This window comes from Eptesicus fuscus, chromosome 4 (assembly GCF_027574615.1).
Source record: "Eptesicus fuscus isolate TK198812 chromosome 4, DD_ASM_mEF_20220401, whole genome shotgun sequence".
In the NCBI taxonomy this organism is placed as follows: domain Eukaryota; kingdom Metazoa; phylum Chordata; class Mammalia; order Chiroptera; family Vespertilionidae; genus Eptesicus; species Eptesicus fuscus.
Genome location: NC_072476.1, coordinates 68,384,861 through 68,405,923, shown reverse-complemented (window position 1 = coordinate 68,405,923; position 21,063 = coordinate 68,384,861). Strand labels below are relative to the sequence as shown.

The following is a 21,063-nucleotide window of genomic DNA, read 5'->3' as shown; positions in this document are numbered from 1 at the left end:
TCAGGTGTCCGGGATAACACTCTAGCCAACTGAGCCACACCAGCCAGGGCAAGAATAAAGTATCCTCCTTCCTACCTAATAAAATAGTAATATGCAAATTGACCGCGCCTTCGCTACGCCAAAGCCACGCCCACCATCCAAAGCCATGCCCACCAGCCAATCAGGGCGAGTATGCAAATTACCCAACAAAGATGGTTAATTTGCATACGCTGAGGGAGGGTGGAGTGAAGACTGAAGACAACTTAGAAGGAAGACGGAGGAAAAGCAGAAAGCAAGATGGCTGCCAGAGGGAAAGCCTGGGCGGGGTGGGGCGGAGCGGGGCGGGTGGCAGCAGCGAGTGGGTGCAGGCGCGGCGGCTGCAACCGCTGCAGCGGCAGCGGCAGCGCATGCGGCCGCAGCGGCCACTTGCAGGATTTTTCCTGCAAATGGGCTACTAGTTCTTATTATAATTTGCATGTCCATGGGTTACTAGAAGTATATGGAAACCAGTAGACACCTTGTCCCCAAAGAATACTGTTTGTAGTTCTTGAAATGTTGGGGGAGGGGCAGGAAGGAGAACAAGTTTCCCTCTTTCCTAGTATTTCCTTCCAAGTAGAAGGATTTAAATTAGTGTAACTCCTTATTTCTCTGCCAGGTGAGGAGGGGTGACATCTGTGATAAATTGAGGAAGCTCTTCTTTATTTCCTTGTGGGGACCCAGCTTGCCCACTGAGTGCGTTTTTCCTGGTTCTCCTGGGGCAGGCTTCTCTTCCCTATGGAGAGTCCAGTGCTTCCAGAATAGTCTGCCATGTCTGTCTTCCGGGGAAAGGGGTTCAGTTACAATCCATCTTGTTCCTGCACTGAACTTTGCCCTCCATTCTGGCCTTGCACAGTAATGAAGGTGATATTTGCTTCTCCACTTATCTTACCCTTAGTTTTATTTCTGTTGGTTTAGCACTCAGGTGGGGCAGTAGGGTATTATTATTTGATTTCTCTCAGAGCCTACCCCTGTCAACTAAGAAGAAAGATTGATATTTTGAAATTAGATCAGTTGATGGGGATGTTTAGGCTAAGGGTGATGCCTTCACGCTGTATAGGGGAGAAGCTAGCTTTTCCGAAGGATAGACAAAAGTTTTAACAACGTTGACAATTGATATTGGAGCCTTTAGAATAGTTAGAAATAATTCCTTGTGCTGTAGCTGTAAAAATTGAGGCATTAGTTGCTATGGAAATGTGACAGGAAGTTAAAATAACAGCTTTAAGTGAGGAAGAAGAAGCAGTAAGGGTAAGACCCATGATTACATGCTGTGTATAACTACTAGTGATGAATATTGAGTGCTTCATTTTACCTGATTAAATTATTAAACATAATTTTTCCTCTATCCAAAATGAATGAGATCTCTTATCTTCTCATTCTCGCTACTTTTTGGTACAGTGGTTATTTCTTCTCATATCTATTCCAAGGTGGAACTAAAGAAATGTGTATGTAGTGCCATATAATCTTACTAATATTCAGGCCTGATCTTTAAAATCCTTGTTATATAATTAAACTTCTGTGTAGGATCTAGGGGGGCCTGACAATGCTGTTCTTTGATATCCTTTGTGAAGTTCCCGGGAGTTATTTTAATATGCATATTAAGTTATTCCTCAGGTCTTCTCTAACTTGGCTGAGAACCAAACAAAAGAACATAGGCTTCTATTTCAGCAGGGAACTTTGAGTTATAAGAAATTAAAGATAATTTTTTCTCACTAGGAAAAGAAAGATACTGTTACTTCCTGGAATATTATGTTTTAGCATCTCATTCCCTGGAGAGGTTTAAGAATCTGGTAGACAGGCCAGATCTGTTCTGTCAGTGAGGTCAGTGGGGACTAGTTGATCTATGGTGATGAGGAATGACTGGAGGTCACTCTTTTAGCCTTTGCATTCCTCAGCAAAATGAAAATTCTCCGGGATTATTTCTAGACTAGAGGCCTGGTGCACAGATTTGTGCACATTGAAAGGAAATTAATTAGAAGAAATATTTTAGAGGCCGGGGAGGGACCGCAGGAAATTGGCCGGCAGGGGAGGGACTGGGGGAGGTTGGCTCCAGGGCGTGTCCGGCCTATCTCGCCCAGTCCTGATTGGCTGGACCCCAGCAGCAAGCTAACCTACCAGTTAGAGCATCTATCTCCTAGTGGTCAGTACGCATCACAGTGACTGGTCGACCAGTCAAACGGTCAGAGCGACAATTAGCATATTAGGCTTTATATATATATATTATTTAAATGTAATAATATGTAAATTATAATATATAAATTTAAAAACTATAAAAGTAAATGAAAACTTTTGAGTGTTTTATACTACAAGAGAGAAAAAGTAGGAGTGAGAAAATAGAAGGAAGAAAAGAAATGAGGTGTTCTGGACAGGAATAATTTTTCCACAGGTTTAAACCATTATCTTTTTATTTTGTTCCTAGCAGTCCTTACTAATTATGAAAATAACACAAATGAATGAATCTGTAACCAGTTTATAGGTATCATTTTTAACACTACGAATAATATGTTCATGTGCCACTTTTAAAACTTACTTAAGTTTTAAGTTAAATTTTCCAAATTTAATTATTTAGCATACAACATCTTGGATTTTTACTGAGTAGTTGGACACATTGCTCTCTTTGAAATTAAGTGTGCTAATTAATTTTTGTCCAAAGAATTCATATTGCTCTTCTTATAAATGATGGCTTAAAGTATAGGGTAACATCAGATAGCATATATTCTCAATACAAATTTTGTTTTAGTGAATTTTAACTGATTTCTGTCTGTTGAGGTGGGAAACCAGTAGATACTTGGTGAGAGCGTTTCTGAGAGTGGGGGAGGCCTCTTTCTCCCTAGGACCCAGCTCTGTTAGGTTCTCCCCGTCCCACAAACCTCCCTTCCAGTCCATGCCTCTATCATTACACCAAATTTGTTATCTAGAAATCCCTTTCAATAAAGGTCCTTTTTGTACTACAAGTAAAAGAACTTACTTTAAGCTGTGTTATAGTAGCTCATAGATCCCAGCATCAAGGGATGCACACTGACCTCATGAAGTGAAGGTCACTGGTTTGTTAGGTGCAACATCCTAAAGGTGTTCAACCAGCAATTATGTGTTCACATTTCTACACATCACTGGGCTGGGAGCTTCTTGGGGGCTAGGACTGGGTCTTTTTTACCTTGTATTCCTGACATCTAGCACATGACAATGAATGTTTGTCTAATGGGCAAATTTATGAAAGAACAGGCTTCCTATCTCAGTTTAGCTTGAGAGCCAGGAATGTAAATATGTGCCACTAATTTGATACATTATCCATGTTCCAAGAAGTCAAAAGGGAATCTAAAGTAAGAAGCATTAATATTTAAATCAAAAGCACTTATAAGTATTTCATTTACTAACTTGGTTCTAATCAACTCAGAAGTTGATTTGATGAAAATTGGTAGAAATCATGGCAGCAGTTAGGCTGTGAACTTTGATATAGAGTCTGCACCACAAAAAAAAAATGAGAAGAAGAAGAAGAAGAAGAAGAAGAAGAAGAAGGAGAAGAAGGAGAAGAAGGAGAAGAAGGAGAAGAAGGAGAAGAAAAAGAAGAAGAAGAAGAAGAAAGAGTCTGCATTAGTCTAAATTCTCCAGAGAAAAAGAAATAATAGGAGATATATTTATTTATATATCAATTCATCCATCCATTCATCTACCCATCCATCCATCCATTTATAGGAATTGGCTCATGCAATTATAGAGGCTGAGAAGTCCCAAATCTGCAGTCAGCAAGCTGAGACTTGGGAGAGCTGAGGGTGTGGTTCCAGTCTTAGTTTGAGTTTGAAGGCAGGAGAAGACTGAAGTTCCTGTTCCAGGACAGGTAAAGAGAGTAAAGTCTCCCTTACTCCATCTTTTTGTCCTATTCAGACTTCCAGTGGATTGGATGAGACCCACTCACATTGGGGAGTGCAATCTGTTTCACTTAGTCTACTGATGCAAATATTAATCTCATTGAGAAACACCCAGAAACACGCCCAGATAATGTTTAACCAAATATATGGGCAACTCCTGGCCCAGTCAACTTAATACATAAAATTAACCATCACAGAGTCATACCCTCCAATAAGGAACAAGAAGTACACATACTGTGGTAGTTTGCTAATGAACTGATGTAACTTGGGTTTTGTCCGTTTGCATTTTCAAACTACTGAATTTTTTAAAAATATTTTTTTATTGATTTCAGACAGGGAGAGGGAGAGAGAGATAGAAACATCAATGATGAGAGAGGATCATTGACCAGCTGCCTCCTGCACACCCCTACTGGGGATCGAGCCCACAGCCAGGCATGTGCCCTTGACCAGAATAAACCCCAATTCTTCAGTCTGCAGGCCGATGCTCTATCAGCTGAGCCAAACCAGTTAGGGCCAAACTACTGGATTTGATGGAATACTTGAGTTAGTTGATTTTTCTAGTTATAGTTGCCTAAATATTTAGGCCCTGGGAGTCATAATCATGAGGCAGGAAGTGGTAATTATTATTATTATTATTATTATTATTATTTATTTTTTTTATAGAGAGGAAGAGAGAGGGATAGAGAGTTAGAAACATCTATGAGAGAGAAACATCGATGAGAGAGAAACATTGATCAGCTGCCTCCTGCACACCCCCTACTGGGGATGTGCCCGCAACCAAGGTACATGCCCTTGACCGGAATCGAACCTGGGACCCTTCAGTCCGCAGGCCGACGCTCTATCCACTGAGCCAAACCGGTTTCGGGCAGGAAGTGGTAATTAATTATGTGACATTATTCAGTACCTTTTATTGAGCACCAGCTTAGCCTCTAGGTTTATTTCAGTTACTTAGACACAATCCCTGCCCTCAAGGAGCCAGGCCTTCTGGTGAGAAAATGCACTGTAAATAAGCAACAGGAAAATAAATGTCTCAGTACAAGTAGGGATACATATTATGGTGAGAGTGAAGAGAATGCAGGGAAAGTTAGAGCAGAGCCACTGATGTGCAAAAAAGCTTGGCATGTGGAGGGTGTTGAAAAGCTGAGGGCCAGCCAGTGCTGGAGCATGGCGGGGAGAAGGGCTGGCATAAAATGAGGCGAGAGAGACCAGCGAGGGCCATGTCGTGCAGGGTTTTGTAGGAGGGGGATGGATTTGGATTTTGAATCAGTGTGCAAAGACCTTTATATTTCATTTGAACAATTGACTAATATGATTTTTCAGTCTGAGAATAATTGGATGAATAGAGATAGATGGTCTGGCAAATGCTAAATGCTCCTTAAGGCAAATATTTCCCCCATGAGAACATAATTTAATCTGATTATGGGAAGATAGATTTTTATATTCAAACTTCCAGGTAAAATTTCATTTAGCAATATATGGTAAATCAGAAAAGGAAGTAAACCTAAGGTATTTTAGGTCGGAAAGAAGGCAGCATGCATACATAACTTCCTGTTCTCTTATGGAGATTGCTGAGGGGATATTTTATATGTGCCTGTGCATTTTCTTCATATCTTGTGAGTGAATCACTAACTGCTCCTTGTTCTGGAATATCTTTAGGATGTTTGTATAGTGAACAGTTGAAAGGTAGTCAAGGATATCTTCCTTGGTAGCAAACAGCAGGTTTGCTTATAGCCTTGGAAATTCAGGGTTTTTCTCTCCTGTAATGAAACCCACTGCTCAGCATCTGAGCAGGCAAGTACCATGCCAGGCAGGTAGGTGATACTCTAGTGCTTTATAGCCTGCAAGCTATCATATTAGCATTTTTTTGTTACTGCTTTTTTCCTTCAAAGTCACAAGATGAGCTATTCTCAAACAATCACATCTTAACTGTGACTTCTATTCTAAAACACGTGTGAAACCTAGTAGCTTCTAAATATTCTTAACCAAGTGGGAGAAGACTTCAACAACAGAAAAAGTGCTATATTAAAATTTTAGCATCATCAAGTCATGAAATATATTAAAATGGTACTTGATTTAAAATAAAAAATGTTATGTAGATGCTTATGCATGAAAATATAACCGAAGCAGATTTATGTAATGTTAAGAACTAAGGGACTAACACTAAGGTTTCTGAGTGTTCACAGAACCATTATCATCACAGTATAGGATCACCATGTACTTGCGCTCCCACCTCCTCCTGACCAGGGATTTGGGCAGCCATGTGGTTAAATACAGCTGCTACTCTCATGGGGGACCATGAACTCCTGCTCTGGCAGCTGGAGGAGATGTTCTGTATTTGCCCTGACCAATAGAGTGGCCACTAGCCACACATGGTTACTGAGCACTTGAAATTTTGGTTAATCCCAATTGAGATGTGTATAAATGTTCTCTCCTGATGGCCCCACTGCGACTGTGCCTGTATTAGGTTGTTCCTTCCCTGAGGAATCTTACCCGTCTCTGGCTAACCAGCCATCCTCCGGGGCCAAGCAGGGTGATGTGAGATTCAGTTCTGTCTCCTTGGTAGCCTATGCCCCGTGGTTAAGGCCCTTTTTTAAATTGGATTATTAATTTATTATTTTTGCTATTGATTTTTTCCTTATATATTTTGGAATTAATCCTTTACCAGACATTTTCCCATATAACCCTTTTGAAAATATTTTCTCCCATTTGGTAGGTTGTCTTTTCACTCTGTTGATTGTTTCTTTTGCTGTGTAGAAGCTTTTTAGTTTGATGTAATCTCAGTTGTCTCTTTTTGCTTTTAGTGCCTGTACTTTGGTGTCACAGTCATGAAATTATTGCCAAGGCCAATGTCATGAAGCTTTCCCCTTTTGCTTTCTTCTAAGTTTTAAGTATTTAATCCATTTTTTAATTTGATTTTTGTGTACGGTATGAATAAGGATCCAATATCATTCTTTTGCATGTAAATATTCAGTTTTTCTAGCATCATTTGTTGAAGAGACTGTCTTTTCTCCATTGTGTGTTCTTGGCCCCCTTATTTCTAGGCTTTCTGTTCTGTTCTTTTGATCTAAATACCTGTCTTTGTGCCAGTAGTGTACTGTTTTAATTACTCTAGCTTTGTAATGTAGTTTTGAAATCAGGAAGTGTGATGCATTCAACTTTGTTCTTTTTTCAAGATAGACTAGAGGCCCAGTGCACGAAATTCATGCACGGGCGTGTGTGTGTGTGTGTGTGTGTGTCCCTCAACCCGGCCTGCACCCTCTCCAACATGGAATCCCTTGGGGGAAGTCTGCCTGCCACAGGGGATCGGCCTAAACTGGCTGTCCGACATCCCTCTCATCATCCGGGACTGCTTGCTCCTAACCGCTCGCCTGCCTGCCTAATTGCCCCTAACCACTTCTGCCTGTCAGCCTGATTGCCCCCTAACCACTCCCCTGTCGGCCTGATTGATGCCTAACTGCTCCCCTGCTGGCCCGGTCGCCGCCAACTGCTCTCCTCTGCTGGCCTGGTTGCTCCCAACTGCCCTCCCCTGCCAGCCTGTCACCCCCAACTGCCCTCCCCTGCTGGTCTGGTTGCCCTTAACTGCCCTCCCCTGCAGGCCTGGTCACCCGCAACTGCCCTCCCTTGCCAGCCTGTTTGCCCCCAACTGCCCTCCCCTGCTGGCCTAATCACCCAAAACTGCCCTCCCTTGCTGGCCATCTTGTGGCAGCCATCTTGTGGTGGCCATCTTGTGACAATGTGAGGGTGGCCATCTTGTGGCAGCCATCTTGTGACAATGTCGCAGCAGCCATCTTGTGAAGATGTTGCACGACGCCACCTAGTCTTTTATTATATAGGATATGGCTATAAAGGACCTCATTTAGTCTTCACAATGATTCTTTAACTACTTTTTTCCCCATCTGCAGATGGAAACACTAGGCTCAGGAGGAAAAGGAACTTTCCCAGTATCACATAACTAGTCAGGACTGGAGCTGGGAATGCCCTGGAGTGCTGTCCGACTCTGAAGCCAGTGTTCTTTACTATTACATTTCATATTTTTCAGCAAATGGAGTCATGAAATGCAGGACAAAAGTGTGAACTAGGGCACAAGTAAAATCAGGTAAATTTCAGGATTTTCACTCTTTTATTTACCTGAAAAATGCTTGTAATAATGTCTAGTTCTTGGATTTTTTGAAGAGAATTTAATAGCTTGCTGCAAAACAGTATGAAATTCTTATTGAGTTAGAGTATCAAAACAATGCCAATTTCTAAACAGAGCTTAATTGGCAGATTTTCCGTAGAAAATCTGCTCCCTAATAATCTGTTGTTGAGAAGACTAACCTAAATAGACCCATTGGTTTCACCCTGTTTTTTTGAAATCCCGATTTCAAATTAACCAGTACCAGGCTCCTCCTTTTACCCTCCCCCATATCTAATACATCCTAGGAATGTTGCCTTTTTATTGGTTAAATTTGTGGTCAGTCACATAGTATGAAAAGTACTGCCTCTGCTCTGTTTGCATTTATGCATTAACAGATGTGCTTGGTTTGAAGAAACGGATTCATTTCTTGATGGGAAGAAAAATCTTGTTTAGTTTTTCACTTATTTTTGTATGTGTGGGATTTTCACTAACTTTGGAACAGATATTTGCCAGGAAGAATGTAAGGTGAGAAATTGCATGTCTTTTAATGCATTACGTCTGTGAACTTCAGTGTAAATGTGACCTTAGGTGGTTTATATATTTTTATATTGTTACACAGCTACATTTGTTATTCAAAATGGATATACTAGATTAGATAATTCAGAAGCTACTAAAATCATTGAACTAGAATTTATAAATAAGAGATAAAGATATAATCTTTATTATAAAAGGGAAGAGCTATTTGTTCAGGATACTCAGGAGACATTTGTATTATGTACCAAGATATATATTTATGAAAAAATTACTTAAATCAGTGTTCAGATTTCTTTTATACTTACAAGTAAATGTTATTTTCACATTTCTCCTGCCAGTATTATGTGAGAAGAGAGTAAGGAAAATATTTAAAACCTCAGAGATGTATAACCTGTCCCTCAAAAAAATGTGTTAAATAATTTTAACTGGTAGGAGATAGTAATTGTGTGGAGTACATAGTATTTAAAATGAACAAGCAAAATTTCTATTTGTTTTATTTGTCCTTTTTGCTTCTTTCTATACCATTGAAGGGGACATGTAGAGATTGTTCTATAAGGAATAATATTCAGAACCTGAATTACTCATTTCAACAAATAAATTTAGTATGAATACAAAGGGCGTCAGCAAACAGGATGATTTGCCAAAACCATGCTAAAGAATTCTTGTCACCAGCTGATAAAAACCTTAAGCACATACATTTTTTTAAATTTGTTTCCCCTCATTGTTTTCAAATCAATTAGTACTTCCTTTAGGTTCACCTTCTAATAATAAGTGACCTATACTCCTTACGTGATTATAGTTAGCAATGTTTCCTCACCTGGTTTATATAGAAACTAGAGTTCCCGTTGCAGGAAAAATCCTGCAATAGGGTTTCCTGCTGCACTCTACCCCGCCCTACCTGCTCTCCTCCCTTGTCCCCCGCCCCGCGTTCTCTGCCAGCCAGCTCTCCTCCCTTCTCCCCCGGCCTGCCTTCTCCGCCAGCCCGCCTGCTTTTCCCTTCTCCCCCGGCCCCGCCTCCGCCCCTCCCTTCTCCCCCGCCTAGCCTTCTCTGCCAGCCCGCTCTCCTTCCTTCTCCCCTGGCCCCGCCTCCACTTCTCCCTTCTCCCCCGGCCCCGCCTCCACTCCTCCCTTCTCCGCCAGCCCACCTGCTCAACTTCCTTCTCCCCCGGCCCCGCCTCCGCTCCTCCCTTCTCCTCCCCCTGGCTTGCTTGCTTTTCCGCAGCTTTGCTCCCTTCTGCAGCTCTAGGCTTCTTTCTACGCTGTCCTGATATGCAAATTAGCTGCCATCTTTGTTGGGCTAATTTGCATATTCGTCCTGATTGGTTGGCGGGCGTGGCTTGGCTGGTGGGTGTGGCTTGGGCGTAGCGAAGGTGCGGTCAATTTGCATATTTGTCTATTATTAGATAGGATGACTGACTTGTGTATTATTACACTGGTAAAATGTACACCAAAACTATAAAAATCCCATTTCTTTTTTTGAAACAGGGTTAATGGGTTTAAATAATCTTAGCTTCAGAAAGGATCCTAGAAATCTCATAAGTCAGTGATCATTTGAGTGTAATAATATGGCATATGATTTCATTACTGAGGCCTGGTACATGAATTTGTGCACGGGTGGGGTCCTTCCGCCTGGCTAGCGATCAGGGCCTATCAGGGTGGCCGGCTGGGGGTAGGACCATGGGAGGTTGGCCAGCCACAGGAGGCTGGCTGTGGGAGTGCACTGACCACCAGGGGGCAGCTCCTGTGTTGAGCATCTTCCCCCTGGTGGTCAGTGCATGTCATAGCGACTGGTCATTCGGTCGTTCAGTCGCTTAGGCTTTTATATATATAGATGAAGAAAACAACAGTTGTTGTTTTGTGAATATTCTTTCAAATTATGGATCTGAAATTAAAAATATTTTTCAACTCTATGGGTTCATTTAAGGTTCTTAAGTCTCCAGGAAGGGTATATTATTAAGCTTGTATTATGTATATAATATCATAATAACACATGAGTGTATTATATGTTTTCTAAGTATAGAGGGAGTAGGGGTCATCATTCTTCCTTTACATGTTCTTTCCTAAATTTGGGTTTATGCATGAACAGAAAGGAAATCTTTTCCCTCTCACACAGCATCCTGTGTGATCTCTCATTTCCACTTCCCTTTCAGAGTTTGTTTGTACATTAATTTGTTAGCTCATTTTCATGGACCTAACACATGTGTTTTTAATACTTTGCACTCGCTTGCTTTTTTCGATTGCTTTATTCTACTGCTAACCATGTTGAGTCACACTCGACATCTGAGTGCAAAGCGTTAATACTTAGTACTTTTAAATAGTTGGGCACTTTGCCTAGGTGTTGGTTCTACAGTGGTAAACAAAAGCTCCTGCCTTCATGGAGTTTAAATCTAGTATGTTTGGGGGAGGGGGCTGCTTATTAATATTATTACAAATAAACTGTGAAACATGCTGTGAAAGTGAAGTATGGGGGATTATGAGAACATATAATAGGGGGATGTGAACTAGTGTGAGAAGTTAGGCACAGTGTTCCTGAAAAAGTGATATTTAAGCTGTTATCTGGATGATATGGAGGAAATAACTAGGAGTTAGGGGGAAGCGGAGGATGGAGAACATTTTAGGTGGAGAGAACAGCAGGTGCTAAGACTCTTATGAGGGAAGAAGGTACATGAAGCATCTGGGGAACTGAACTAATGAACACCAGTGTAGCTGGAGCAAAAGGAGGGAAGTAGTGAAATGAGGTGAGCGCAGCTGGCAGGTTGAGGTCTGTCAGGGCCTTGTAGGCCATGGTGGGAATGTGGTCTTTATCCTCAGTAGAGCCATAAAAGGGCTGCTCACTTTCACCCTCATGAAGGCATACCTGGGAGACATGTACTGGAATACCTGGTAAATAAAAAATATGGCACCAGCCACTAGAAGCCTAGAGCTCTAAACACTTTTCTGATATTACAGAGATCCCTTTTATTGGAGAAAGGTCTGAATACTTTAGCAACAGTGTAAGTTTAATTATTTTTAAACCAGTAAATAGTTTATTCACACAGATGATTTTTTTTTTTTTAGTTCCTACTTCAGAGATTCTGTAGTGATGCAAAAATGCATATACTAGTATATTTTGTCTTTGGTTGAAATTATGGCTTCCCATAAAACCTCATTAATTCAGACTTATGGTTGTAGGTAAGGCCTTTCTAAATTTATTTTAAAAAGAAGTATAACAGTGTTATTGTATGTTAATAATCATAGATACGTTGAAATTAAAATAAACCTGTGATATCTATAAAAGCTTTTTATTAGTAAACATGGAAATTTTCAATTAGTGGAACAAACTCTCCAAGCATTTTAACCATATGGTTGCTGATTCAATCATTAATTCATTCATGTACTTTTATTCAATAAACATTTATTAAAATCTTCTGCTAAATATATCCAAATGACTTGATAATTTTTTATCTTATTTAGGTAAAATAAATCTCATAATTTTGTATTTTATTCATTAAAACATTTTAAAATAGAAAAATTAAACCTGTATCATGAAATATGATGATTGAATAAAGTTCAAATTAAAGAAATTTTAAAAATCTATTTGTGTATGGTGATATTAGAAATGTTGGAGCTCCTCAATAAGTATTTTCTGGGCATTAGTGTTTCTTTCAAATGTTCAGTTACTTTTTAACTTTCACTGCAGAGTTTGGAGTTTAGATAGATAGAGATCTTTGGCTAGAGTATATCTGTCTTGTAGTTAAATGATTACTTTGATGGAGCCTCACTTTTGCTGTTCAGGAAATTAAATTTCTTAGTGCTCCTAGATGTGATTGGGCTCAGAGGACTGATCATGCTAATCCTACTCATGAGAGACTTCTTATGAATTAGAATGCTAATGCATAAAAGTTTAAAGAAAGGCATCTTTTTAAAAAGAATAAATTAGAAAAATTGATCAAAATAATGCATGTACATGGTTTTTAAAAAATCAGATGAGGGGTTGGAGGGGTGGGTGGGGAGTGATTAACCAGGAACTTATATGTATATATGCATAGCCCATAGACATAGACAATAGTGTGGTGAAAGCCTAGGAGGGAACGGTAGGGTGGAGGGGGTCAATGGGAAAAAAAACACCAAAGGGGACATCTGTAATACTTTCAACAAAAGTGAATTAAAAAAAATCAGATGATGTCAAGACACATAAATCATAGAAAAAAATTTGTCTCCTGTTTAGTCAGTTTTTCTCTAGTGACAAACAACTTTAACATCTCAGAATCTGTGATCTCAAACATTTATTTCTTGCACATGCAGATGTTACATGTTGACAGCTATAGGTGAGCTGCCATGGCCCTGCTTTAGCTCTGTGTCCCTTTCCAAGACCCAGATTGAAAGAGCAGCCCTATTTGGGCATGCCGTTATCATGGCAGAGGGAAAAGGGCAAGAGGTGGCAGACATATGCGGCTCCTTTAACGTTACTGCAGAACTGGCATATTACTCATATCCCACTGGCCCAACCAAGACGTGTAGCTAGTCAGATGATGGGGCAAGGAAATATTCTTCACCTACAGGAGGTGCTGAATGGTACATGGCCAAGGGTAGGGCTAAATACATCTCTGGGATTATTTCCAGGAATTTGGGAACAATCATACAATTCCACACTGCCACAGTAGTTAAACAGTATGCATAGATGGTTTCTCAGTTTATACATTTTAGACAGTGACTAACCACTTCTAGTTATAATTGACAGTTTCTGTCTCTAACACTGCCCGCAGCTTTTTCCCCTTCATCCCCCTCACCTTTTAATATAGTTGCATTACTATTAAATCTGTGCTTGCCTCAGTCTGACTATACATATATAATTCACTAACAAGCCAGTTACTATACTATATGTTTTTCTTTGTACAACAGTTATAGTATAGTAACTGGCTTGTCAGTGAACAATATAGAATGGCTAAAATTAAACAGACTGACTACCAAATGTTGCAAGAATGTGGAGCCACAGAAAAGCTCATCCACTGAAATTGATTGGGAGGTTTTTTATTGTTTTTATTGTTGTTGTTGTTTTGTTTTTAGTTAAACTTCTATTACATAATAGCCATCTACTTCTGGATATTTATTCAAAAGAAACAAAAATATATTCCACATAAAACCCTGTACACAGCAGTTCTTACATCTTTTTTTGTAGTAGCCCCAAACTAGAAACATCATAAATGTTCACCATTTGTATAAAAAATGTGGTATATCCATACAATAAAATATTTATTAGTAATAAAATGGAATGGAATATTGATGCATGTAACAGTCATTATGTTAAGACTGAAAGAAGCTAAGCTCTAAAATATGTTATATGATTCTATTTATAACTAGAGGTCTGGTGCACAAAATTCGTGCATAGGGGGGTGTCCCTCAGCCCAGCCTGCACCATCTCTAATCTGGGACCCCTCGAGGGATGCCTGACTGCCTGTGTAGGCCTGATCCTGGTGGGCAGTTGGACATCCCTCTCACAATCCAGGACTGCTGGCTCCCAACCGCTGCCTGCCTGCCTGCCTGATTGCCTCTAACCACTTCTGCCTGCCAGCCTGCCTGATCACCCCCTAACCACTCCCCTGCCAGCCTGATCGACACCTAACTGCTCCCCTGACAGCCCGATTGCCCCCAACTACCCTCCCCTGCTGGCCTGGTCACCCCTAACTGTCCTCCCCTGCAGGCCTGGTCGCTCCCAACTGCCCTCCCCTGTAGGCCTGGTCGCCCACAACTGCTCTCCCCTGCTGGCCTGGCCCCCCCAACTTCCCTCCTCTGCCGGCCCAGTCACCCCTAACTGCCCTCCCCTGCAAGCCTGATTGCCCCCAACTGCCCTTCTCTGCTGGCCCGGTCACCCCTAACTGCCATCCCTTGCAGGCCTGATTTCCCCTCAACTGCCCTCCCCTGCTGGCCATCTTGTGTCCACATGGGGGTGGCCATCTTGTGTGTTGGAGTGATGGTCAATTTACATATTACCGTTTTATTAGATAGGATACTAGAAAATGCAAACTAATCTAAAGTGACAGAAAGCAAGTCTATAGTTGCCTGTGGCTGAAGGTGAAAGGAACATCTCTCCATCGCTAAAGTGCATGGGGAAACTTGGGATGTCTCTTTATTGTGGCAGGTGTAATGAGTATATGCATATGCCCAAATGCATCGAATTGTACACATTGAATGGATGCATTTTACTATACTCAAAGTATGTCTCAGTAAAATTGGTAAAGTGAAACAATAATTTCATGCATGCATGAATTTATTAATAGTGACATCATGGTTACCAATTTGTCATCTTCATAAATTCTTATTAGATAATATAGATTGAGTTGCAAAGTGAATGGTGCATTTAATTTGTAATTGGTTCCATATAATTAATTCTAAAGCACTTTTCTATGATATAGATTTAATAACTATTTAGCTTAATTATGTTTTGCATATAAATCATGATATGTAATATACGTATTTCTCTAATTGTAAACATATTATGAGTTTATATAATAGCATACATACATATAGGTGTCAAACAGGAACCTCTAAATATAGAGTTTGATTTGCATTCTCATACACTACAGATACAACTTATGAAAAACTTAAAATATACAATAAAATGTAAAAAAGTATGACATTCATGACACAATTGGAGATTGACACAATTGGAATTCAAAATTATGTGAAAAAATATGTTATAACATGGAAAATATTTGTGATATATTTTTAAGTGAAAAAAAATGCATTTTCCAAAACAAATGTTTTTAAAAATCTGTTTTTAAATTTTATAAAAAGGAAATTTGATTGTGGTGTGTATGTGTTTAGAGTGAAACACTGAGAGGATATATTTTATAATTTTTCTCATAATTTTCAGAAATACCTTTTTTGGCAATTGAGTCTTTTTAATAAGAAGGGTTTAATATTTTCAGTTTAATATGTTCATACATGTAGCATAAAATTTCACTGTAAAATATTTTATTTCTTTGAAGAACATATATTACTTTTTAAACTATAAATTTATTGTTAGAAAGTAGATGGTTTTGCTCTTTTACTCTGAAAATTAATAAATGAAATATCCTCCTTAAAACAACATAAAATCTGAAATGTAAATATTTGTTCAGCATCTTTAATTTCATATTTTTCTTGTTTCAGCTCTCGAACATCTTCAAATAAAGAAGTGGTTATAAAGAGTGGTAAGACCTACAGTTGCCCTTACGATTCCTTGGGGGGTTTCGGAAGGGTTTTGTCTGTGATGGCCTTCCCTGAACACTGGTGCTTACACGAGGAGTCTCTCATGTGAAAAATCTCTTAAACTTGTGTATTCTAAATTATGAGTCAAAAGAGGCTCAAGCCTGGTATATTTCACAGTGCTTAGCATATTAATATCACTGTGATACCCGAACTGGAGCCGAAGGTCTTCCCGGGATCATGTCTCTCAAAGTTGAATAATAAAATCATGAACAAAAATGATTAATGGAACCAACGTTTATTAGGAGAAGCCAGTGCTGGAAAAGGTGTAGCTGGGGTTCCAAGAACAGCCCAGTGTCCCGAACTTCCTTTCCAAGTTACAATGGGGAGTAATTTAGTATCCAAGCGAATTAAAGTCTAATAGCCCATGTGTGGAGGCCCACATGGCCATAAACCAAGTGGATGCAGGGATGTGCTCTCCGGCCACAGGAACGAACATCAGGAACCCATTGAGTACCAGGGAGAAGAGAGAGAACAAGAGGAAATGTGCAGCTTTTAATTTAGGGGGTGGGTAGTCTTGCTAGCTCCTAATTGGTCTTTTCAAAGAATTCTGCCTTAGCAATATCCTTTGGATTGGTTTATATGCTGTCAGAGCACGTAGGAGGAGCCCTGCATGAGCTCTGGTGCTCTGAGTTCTGAGTGCTGTGAGTTTATGTATTTTTTTAAAAAAATTTATTTGATTATGTCAGGGCTGGTTCCTGCTTGAACCCTGCCAACTGTACTAACTGTTGGGAACTTAGTCCTTAAGTTCCTCCTTTATCCTCTGCTTACTAGTAACAGGTGTTGGGTCCGAGCCCCTCTGCCTGGGGCTGGACCTCCTAGGATGCTGGGTCTTAGACAGAGAAGCCATGAGAAGTTGTGGGTGTATAAGAATGAGTCTTCATTGCTGAAGCCAGTGGCCATATAACCATCATACAAGAACAGTTTTCACAGCAAAGTCCATACAGGCAGGCAGCCGGACACAGGCTGGTAAATGCATATCCACCCCATAAAGTAGCATTAGTCTCTGTACCCATAGCTATTATCTGTGCAGCCACATGCTGCCTCCTAGACTTACCGTCTCACATCGTAGTGGTACCTGACCTCTCTGACTCAGCAGCTTCTCCTGTCTCTCCTGCCCAGCTGCTCTCTTTAGTAGACTTCTTCTCACTCCATCCTTAGCCGACTCTAGCCTACTCTAGCCAACTAGCTGGTCAGTAACCTACTTTTATTTATTTATTTTAAAAATATATATCTTTATTGATTTCAGAGAGGGAGAGATAGAAACATCAATGATGAGAGAGAATCATTGACCGGCTGCCTCCTGCACGCCCCCTACTGGGGATCAAGCCCTCAACTCGGGCATGTGCCCTTGACCAGAATCGAACCTGGGACTCTTCAGTCTGCAGGCTGATGCTCTATCCACTAAGCCAAACCAGCTAGGGCAGTAACCTACTTTTATACTATTTAGACAAAGAAGGCTTCGTGCCAACAGTGACATCAATCATATTGGCTACAGAAGGACACAGTGTACCATGTATCCTTGCACCCGCTCCTGGTATCTTGGTCTGATCAGAATTCCCAGGCTCAGAGTCCTTGGACATTCCAATTATACTCATGCTCAGAGTGGCCCTTGGTCATTCTAATATATTGATAACAAGGCCTTTGTGCTCCCACTGGCCTTGACTATCCGGGGACCTGGCATGGTTCCCACATATGCCTTTCTGCCTTGTGATTGGTTATCTATATGCTGCTGTCTTAACAACATCCATACATTTGCAAGTTCATGCCATCGGAGTGCCCTTCCTTCCCCGCCCAGTTGGGGTGCCTTAGTCTATTTCCTTTTCCGTGGTCCCACCCCTTTCTACCTAGCTTCCTTCTGTCCCCTCAACTGAGTTACATGAATCAATCAATGACATTCAGCCTTTGTACTCCTCTCATTTATTTGACAGATCAACAAAATAATGAAGATATTAAACCAATCCAGAATTTCACAACAACACCAGTCCCACAGGTATGGATATGTTAGGAAACTAAATTATGTCTTTAAAAATTTTAAACATTTCAATCAGGTCAGAGCCACTGTGAAAATATAAGTAATTCTATTAAGAAATAACATTCTGCTTGAGCTTTGGGTGAGGAAATGTATTATGGTAATCTTATAGTTGAGAAAAACTAAAGTTTCACTTATATATTTCATTACAATAGTTAGTTTTATTTATTTATTTATTTTTTAGTTAGTTTTACTTTTGTTGCTTTCCAGAGAGAATCACTATAGGACCATTTTATCTTTGGATACAGGCAAGCTTGGATTGCTGCTGCCTGTTAAATTTCTCTTTGTACTTAACACTGGATTAATTGGTATGGAGTAGTTATCTAGATAAGTGGATCTTCTTTCAGATATATCCCTGTCTTTGTGACCTCCAGAGTCAGGTATGGAAGTGCTTTGGCTTAGGCTTCCTGGAAATCAGCAAAGGTTTCATAAGAATTAAAACAATGTTAGAATACTAGTTTGCTAGTTTATGTATATTAAGTAATCTGGAGCTGGCACTGTCCAAGACAGTAGCCACTAGCCACATGTGGCATTTTAATTTAAATTCCAGAGAAATAATGCTAAGTAAAATTAGAGGTTAAACTCCTTAGTTGCATTGGCTATATTTCCAGGGCATTATGCCATACCATCCTTTGGACAGTATAGATATAGAACACATCCAGTATTGGAGATTGTTCTGTTGGTCATAATGGTCTGGAGAATTATGCTTGATTTCTAAAAACCTCTTGTTTTCTTTAACATTAATTTCTTTAGTTAAAGTCCTGCATTATTTGGGTTCTTATGATATTATTTTCTGATGAGATTACTGCAATTATCATGACATGATAAAGTTTTTAAATTAATAGACTTAGGTTTACAGAAAAAAGTGAACAAAAAGTATAGAAGGTTCCTCCCTCCTCCAATTTTTTTCCTATATTTAACATCTTTCATTAGTCTGGTACATTTGTTAAAATTGATGAGCCAATATTGATTAATTATTATTCATTTAAGTCTGTAGTATACATTAGGATTTATTCTTTGTGTTGTACATTCTATGAGTTTGAACAAATATATAATGTTATCTATTCACCATTACAGTATTATACAGAATAGTTTCATGGCCCTAAAAATCTGCATCCCTGCTTTCTACCCCAGCAAGTGACTTTTTAAAGTCTGTATAAATAATGTTATTGGAAAAGTTGGGTTTTTGTTTGTTTGTTTTTTAGTTTAGTCTTTTCCATTTTTGGTGCTTTGTGGAAATGGGTTCATGTACCTTTCAAGTAAGGCTTGTTATGATCTAGTCCACTTATCTCCTTTGCCCCACAATAATATGAATTCTGGATAGAGAGATCAGTTTCAATAGTTTGTGAATTAGCCCTTTTGCTTCCAGAAAGCATTTTATCTCTTATTTTGTTTATTTGGTTAATTAGGCCCTGAACTACAATCTGAGCAGACAAGGGCATTTAGTAAAAGAACTTTGGAATGCATTCAGCCATGACAGCCCAGTTAATGTCTCCATGGATGGAACCCCCTGCATTCTCTTTTGGGCCAAAAGAATAACAATTAAATTTAAGAACCAGACCTGGCTGGACCTTACAGAGGAAGCTTTTGGCCAGAAGGCAACAGTGGATGCTACCAACTCAAATTGCAGTGAAGAAAGTGCCAAGTAAGTTGACCACTTCATCAGATGACGCCTTTTGGGTGATTGTAGTTTATTAACTGGACCGTCCAGTTTTCTGTCATTTCAAAACAAAGAAGTAGGTTCCTTTGTACATGACCTGACACACATCCATTAGGAAATTTTTAATAATCTACAATGAAGACCAAGTCAGAAATTAATTTTTAAAAATGTGTTATTTTTTTGTTTCAGCACTTTTTTTCTGCATCCTTTAGCTGATTATTACAGTACCTTGTGGGAAATCAGGGCTCTGAAAATGAAGGTTGTCAAATGCATTCTGAAAAAGAGAAAAGGATTCCAGGCATGCTATCAGCTCCAAATGTGAGATGTCAAACTACGTTGGTCTCATCAGGGAGGAAATTTCATATCACAGGGCAGAATAATTCCAGTGGGTGAATGGAGAAGACTGATCCTGCTTAGGGCAGGTATTTGATTCTAGGGAGTGTTCTGAGGTTGCGGAACATGGTCTGTTTCCAAATATGCTAGGGTACCTTTAAATGGCCAAATGTCAGCTAATTGTTTTTTTAATGAAATTTATTGGGGTGACATTGGTCAACATGAACATATAGGTTTCAGGTGTGGGTTTCTATGTTACAAGATCTTTATATTTCACATGTGCTCACCACCCAAAGTCAAATCTTCTCCGCCCCCCTCCCCCCACACCTTTCCCTCTGGCAACCATCACGTTGTTTGTGTTCATGAGTTTCAGTTTTATATCTCACATATGAGTAAAATAATATCGTTCTTACCTTTTTCTGACTGACTTATTTCACTTAGCATAATGTTCTCAAGATCCATCCATGTTATTGCAAATGGCGCTATTTCATCCTTTCTTATGGCTGAATAGTATTCCATTATGTATATGTACCACATCTTCTTTACCCAGCCCTCTATCTCAGGGTTGTTTCCATTTCTTGGCGACCGTGAATAATGATGCAATGAACATAGGGGTGCATATATCTTTGAGAATACATGATTTTGAGGTTTTTGAGTATATACCCAGGAGAGGAATTGCTGGGTCAAAAAATTGAGAACACATAATCCTTTAGGACATTTCAAAGTGATTAGAATAATTACATTTGATTTGACATAAGCAGATTAAACAAATACCCCTTTAGAGGAGGAAATCAATTGCCAATGCCTTTCTCTGCTTTTCAGTTGTCCAAGCAAAATTTTTTGCTTGTATTTGTTTTGGTCCAGGGGGAGCAAGTCTGGCATGTCCCACTTATTTCCTGTAAATCTCCTTGCTTTCAATATTTACTGGTATAATGGAGGACTTTGGAAGATTCTGTCCTGGTCTGGTTTAGATGAGTAGAAAGCTTTATATAAACCATAACATACTCTGTGTGTGTGTGTGTGTGTGTGTGTGTGTGTGTGTATGTGTAGTCTTTTTATATTTATTTATATACTTTGGCTGAAACACTTTTTTATTCCTGAACTTCAAAAATTCTTGATGTTGGGTAAAATGGCTTATATTCATATAAACTTACAAGTTATATTGCAAATCTTAGTAAGTACCTTGTTACTCAGAATAACTCTCTTGTTAGGGAACTATGGAATTGTAAGCATCCAGGGTCCTCCCAGATTTGTTTATTCTGTTACAGCTGACTATCAG

The 21,063-nt window shown here is 39.6% G+C and overlaps 1 protein-coding gene across 1 annotated transcript in view; it reads left to right on the top strand.

Moving 5' to 3' along the window:
• Nucleotides 1-8,428: 8,428 nt before the first annotated feature.
• Nucleotides 8,429-21,063, top strand: part of LOC103305357 (V-type proton ATPase subunit S1-like protein) — a 29,261-nt gene continuing 16,626 nt past the window's right edge. Inside the window, exons 1-4 of the mRNA XM_054714340.1 lie at nt 8,429-8,523; nt 15,664-15,704; nt 17,691-17,752; nt 19,201-19,436. Coding sequence (XP_054570315.1) covers nt 8,429-8,523; nt 15,664-15,704; nt 17,691-17,752; nt 19,201-19,436 — 434 coding nt within the window. The remainder of the gene's footprint in view (nt 8,524-15,663; nt 15,705-17,690; nt 17,753-19,200; nt 19,437-21,063) is intronic.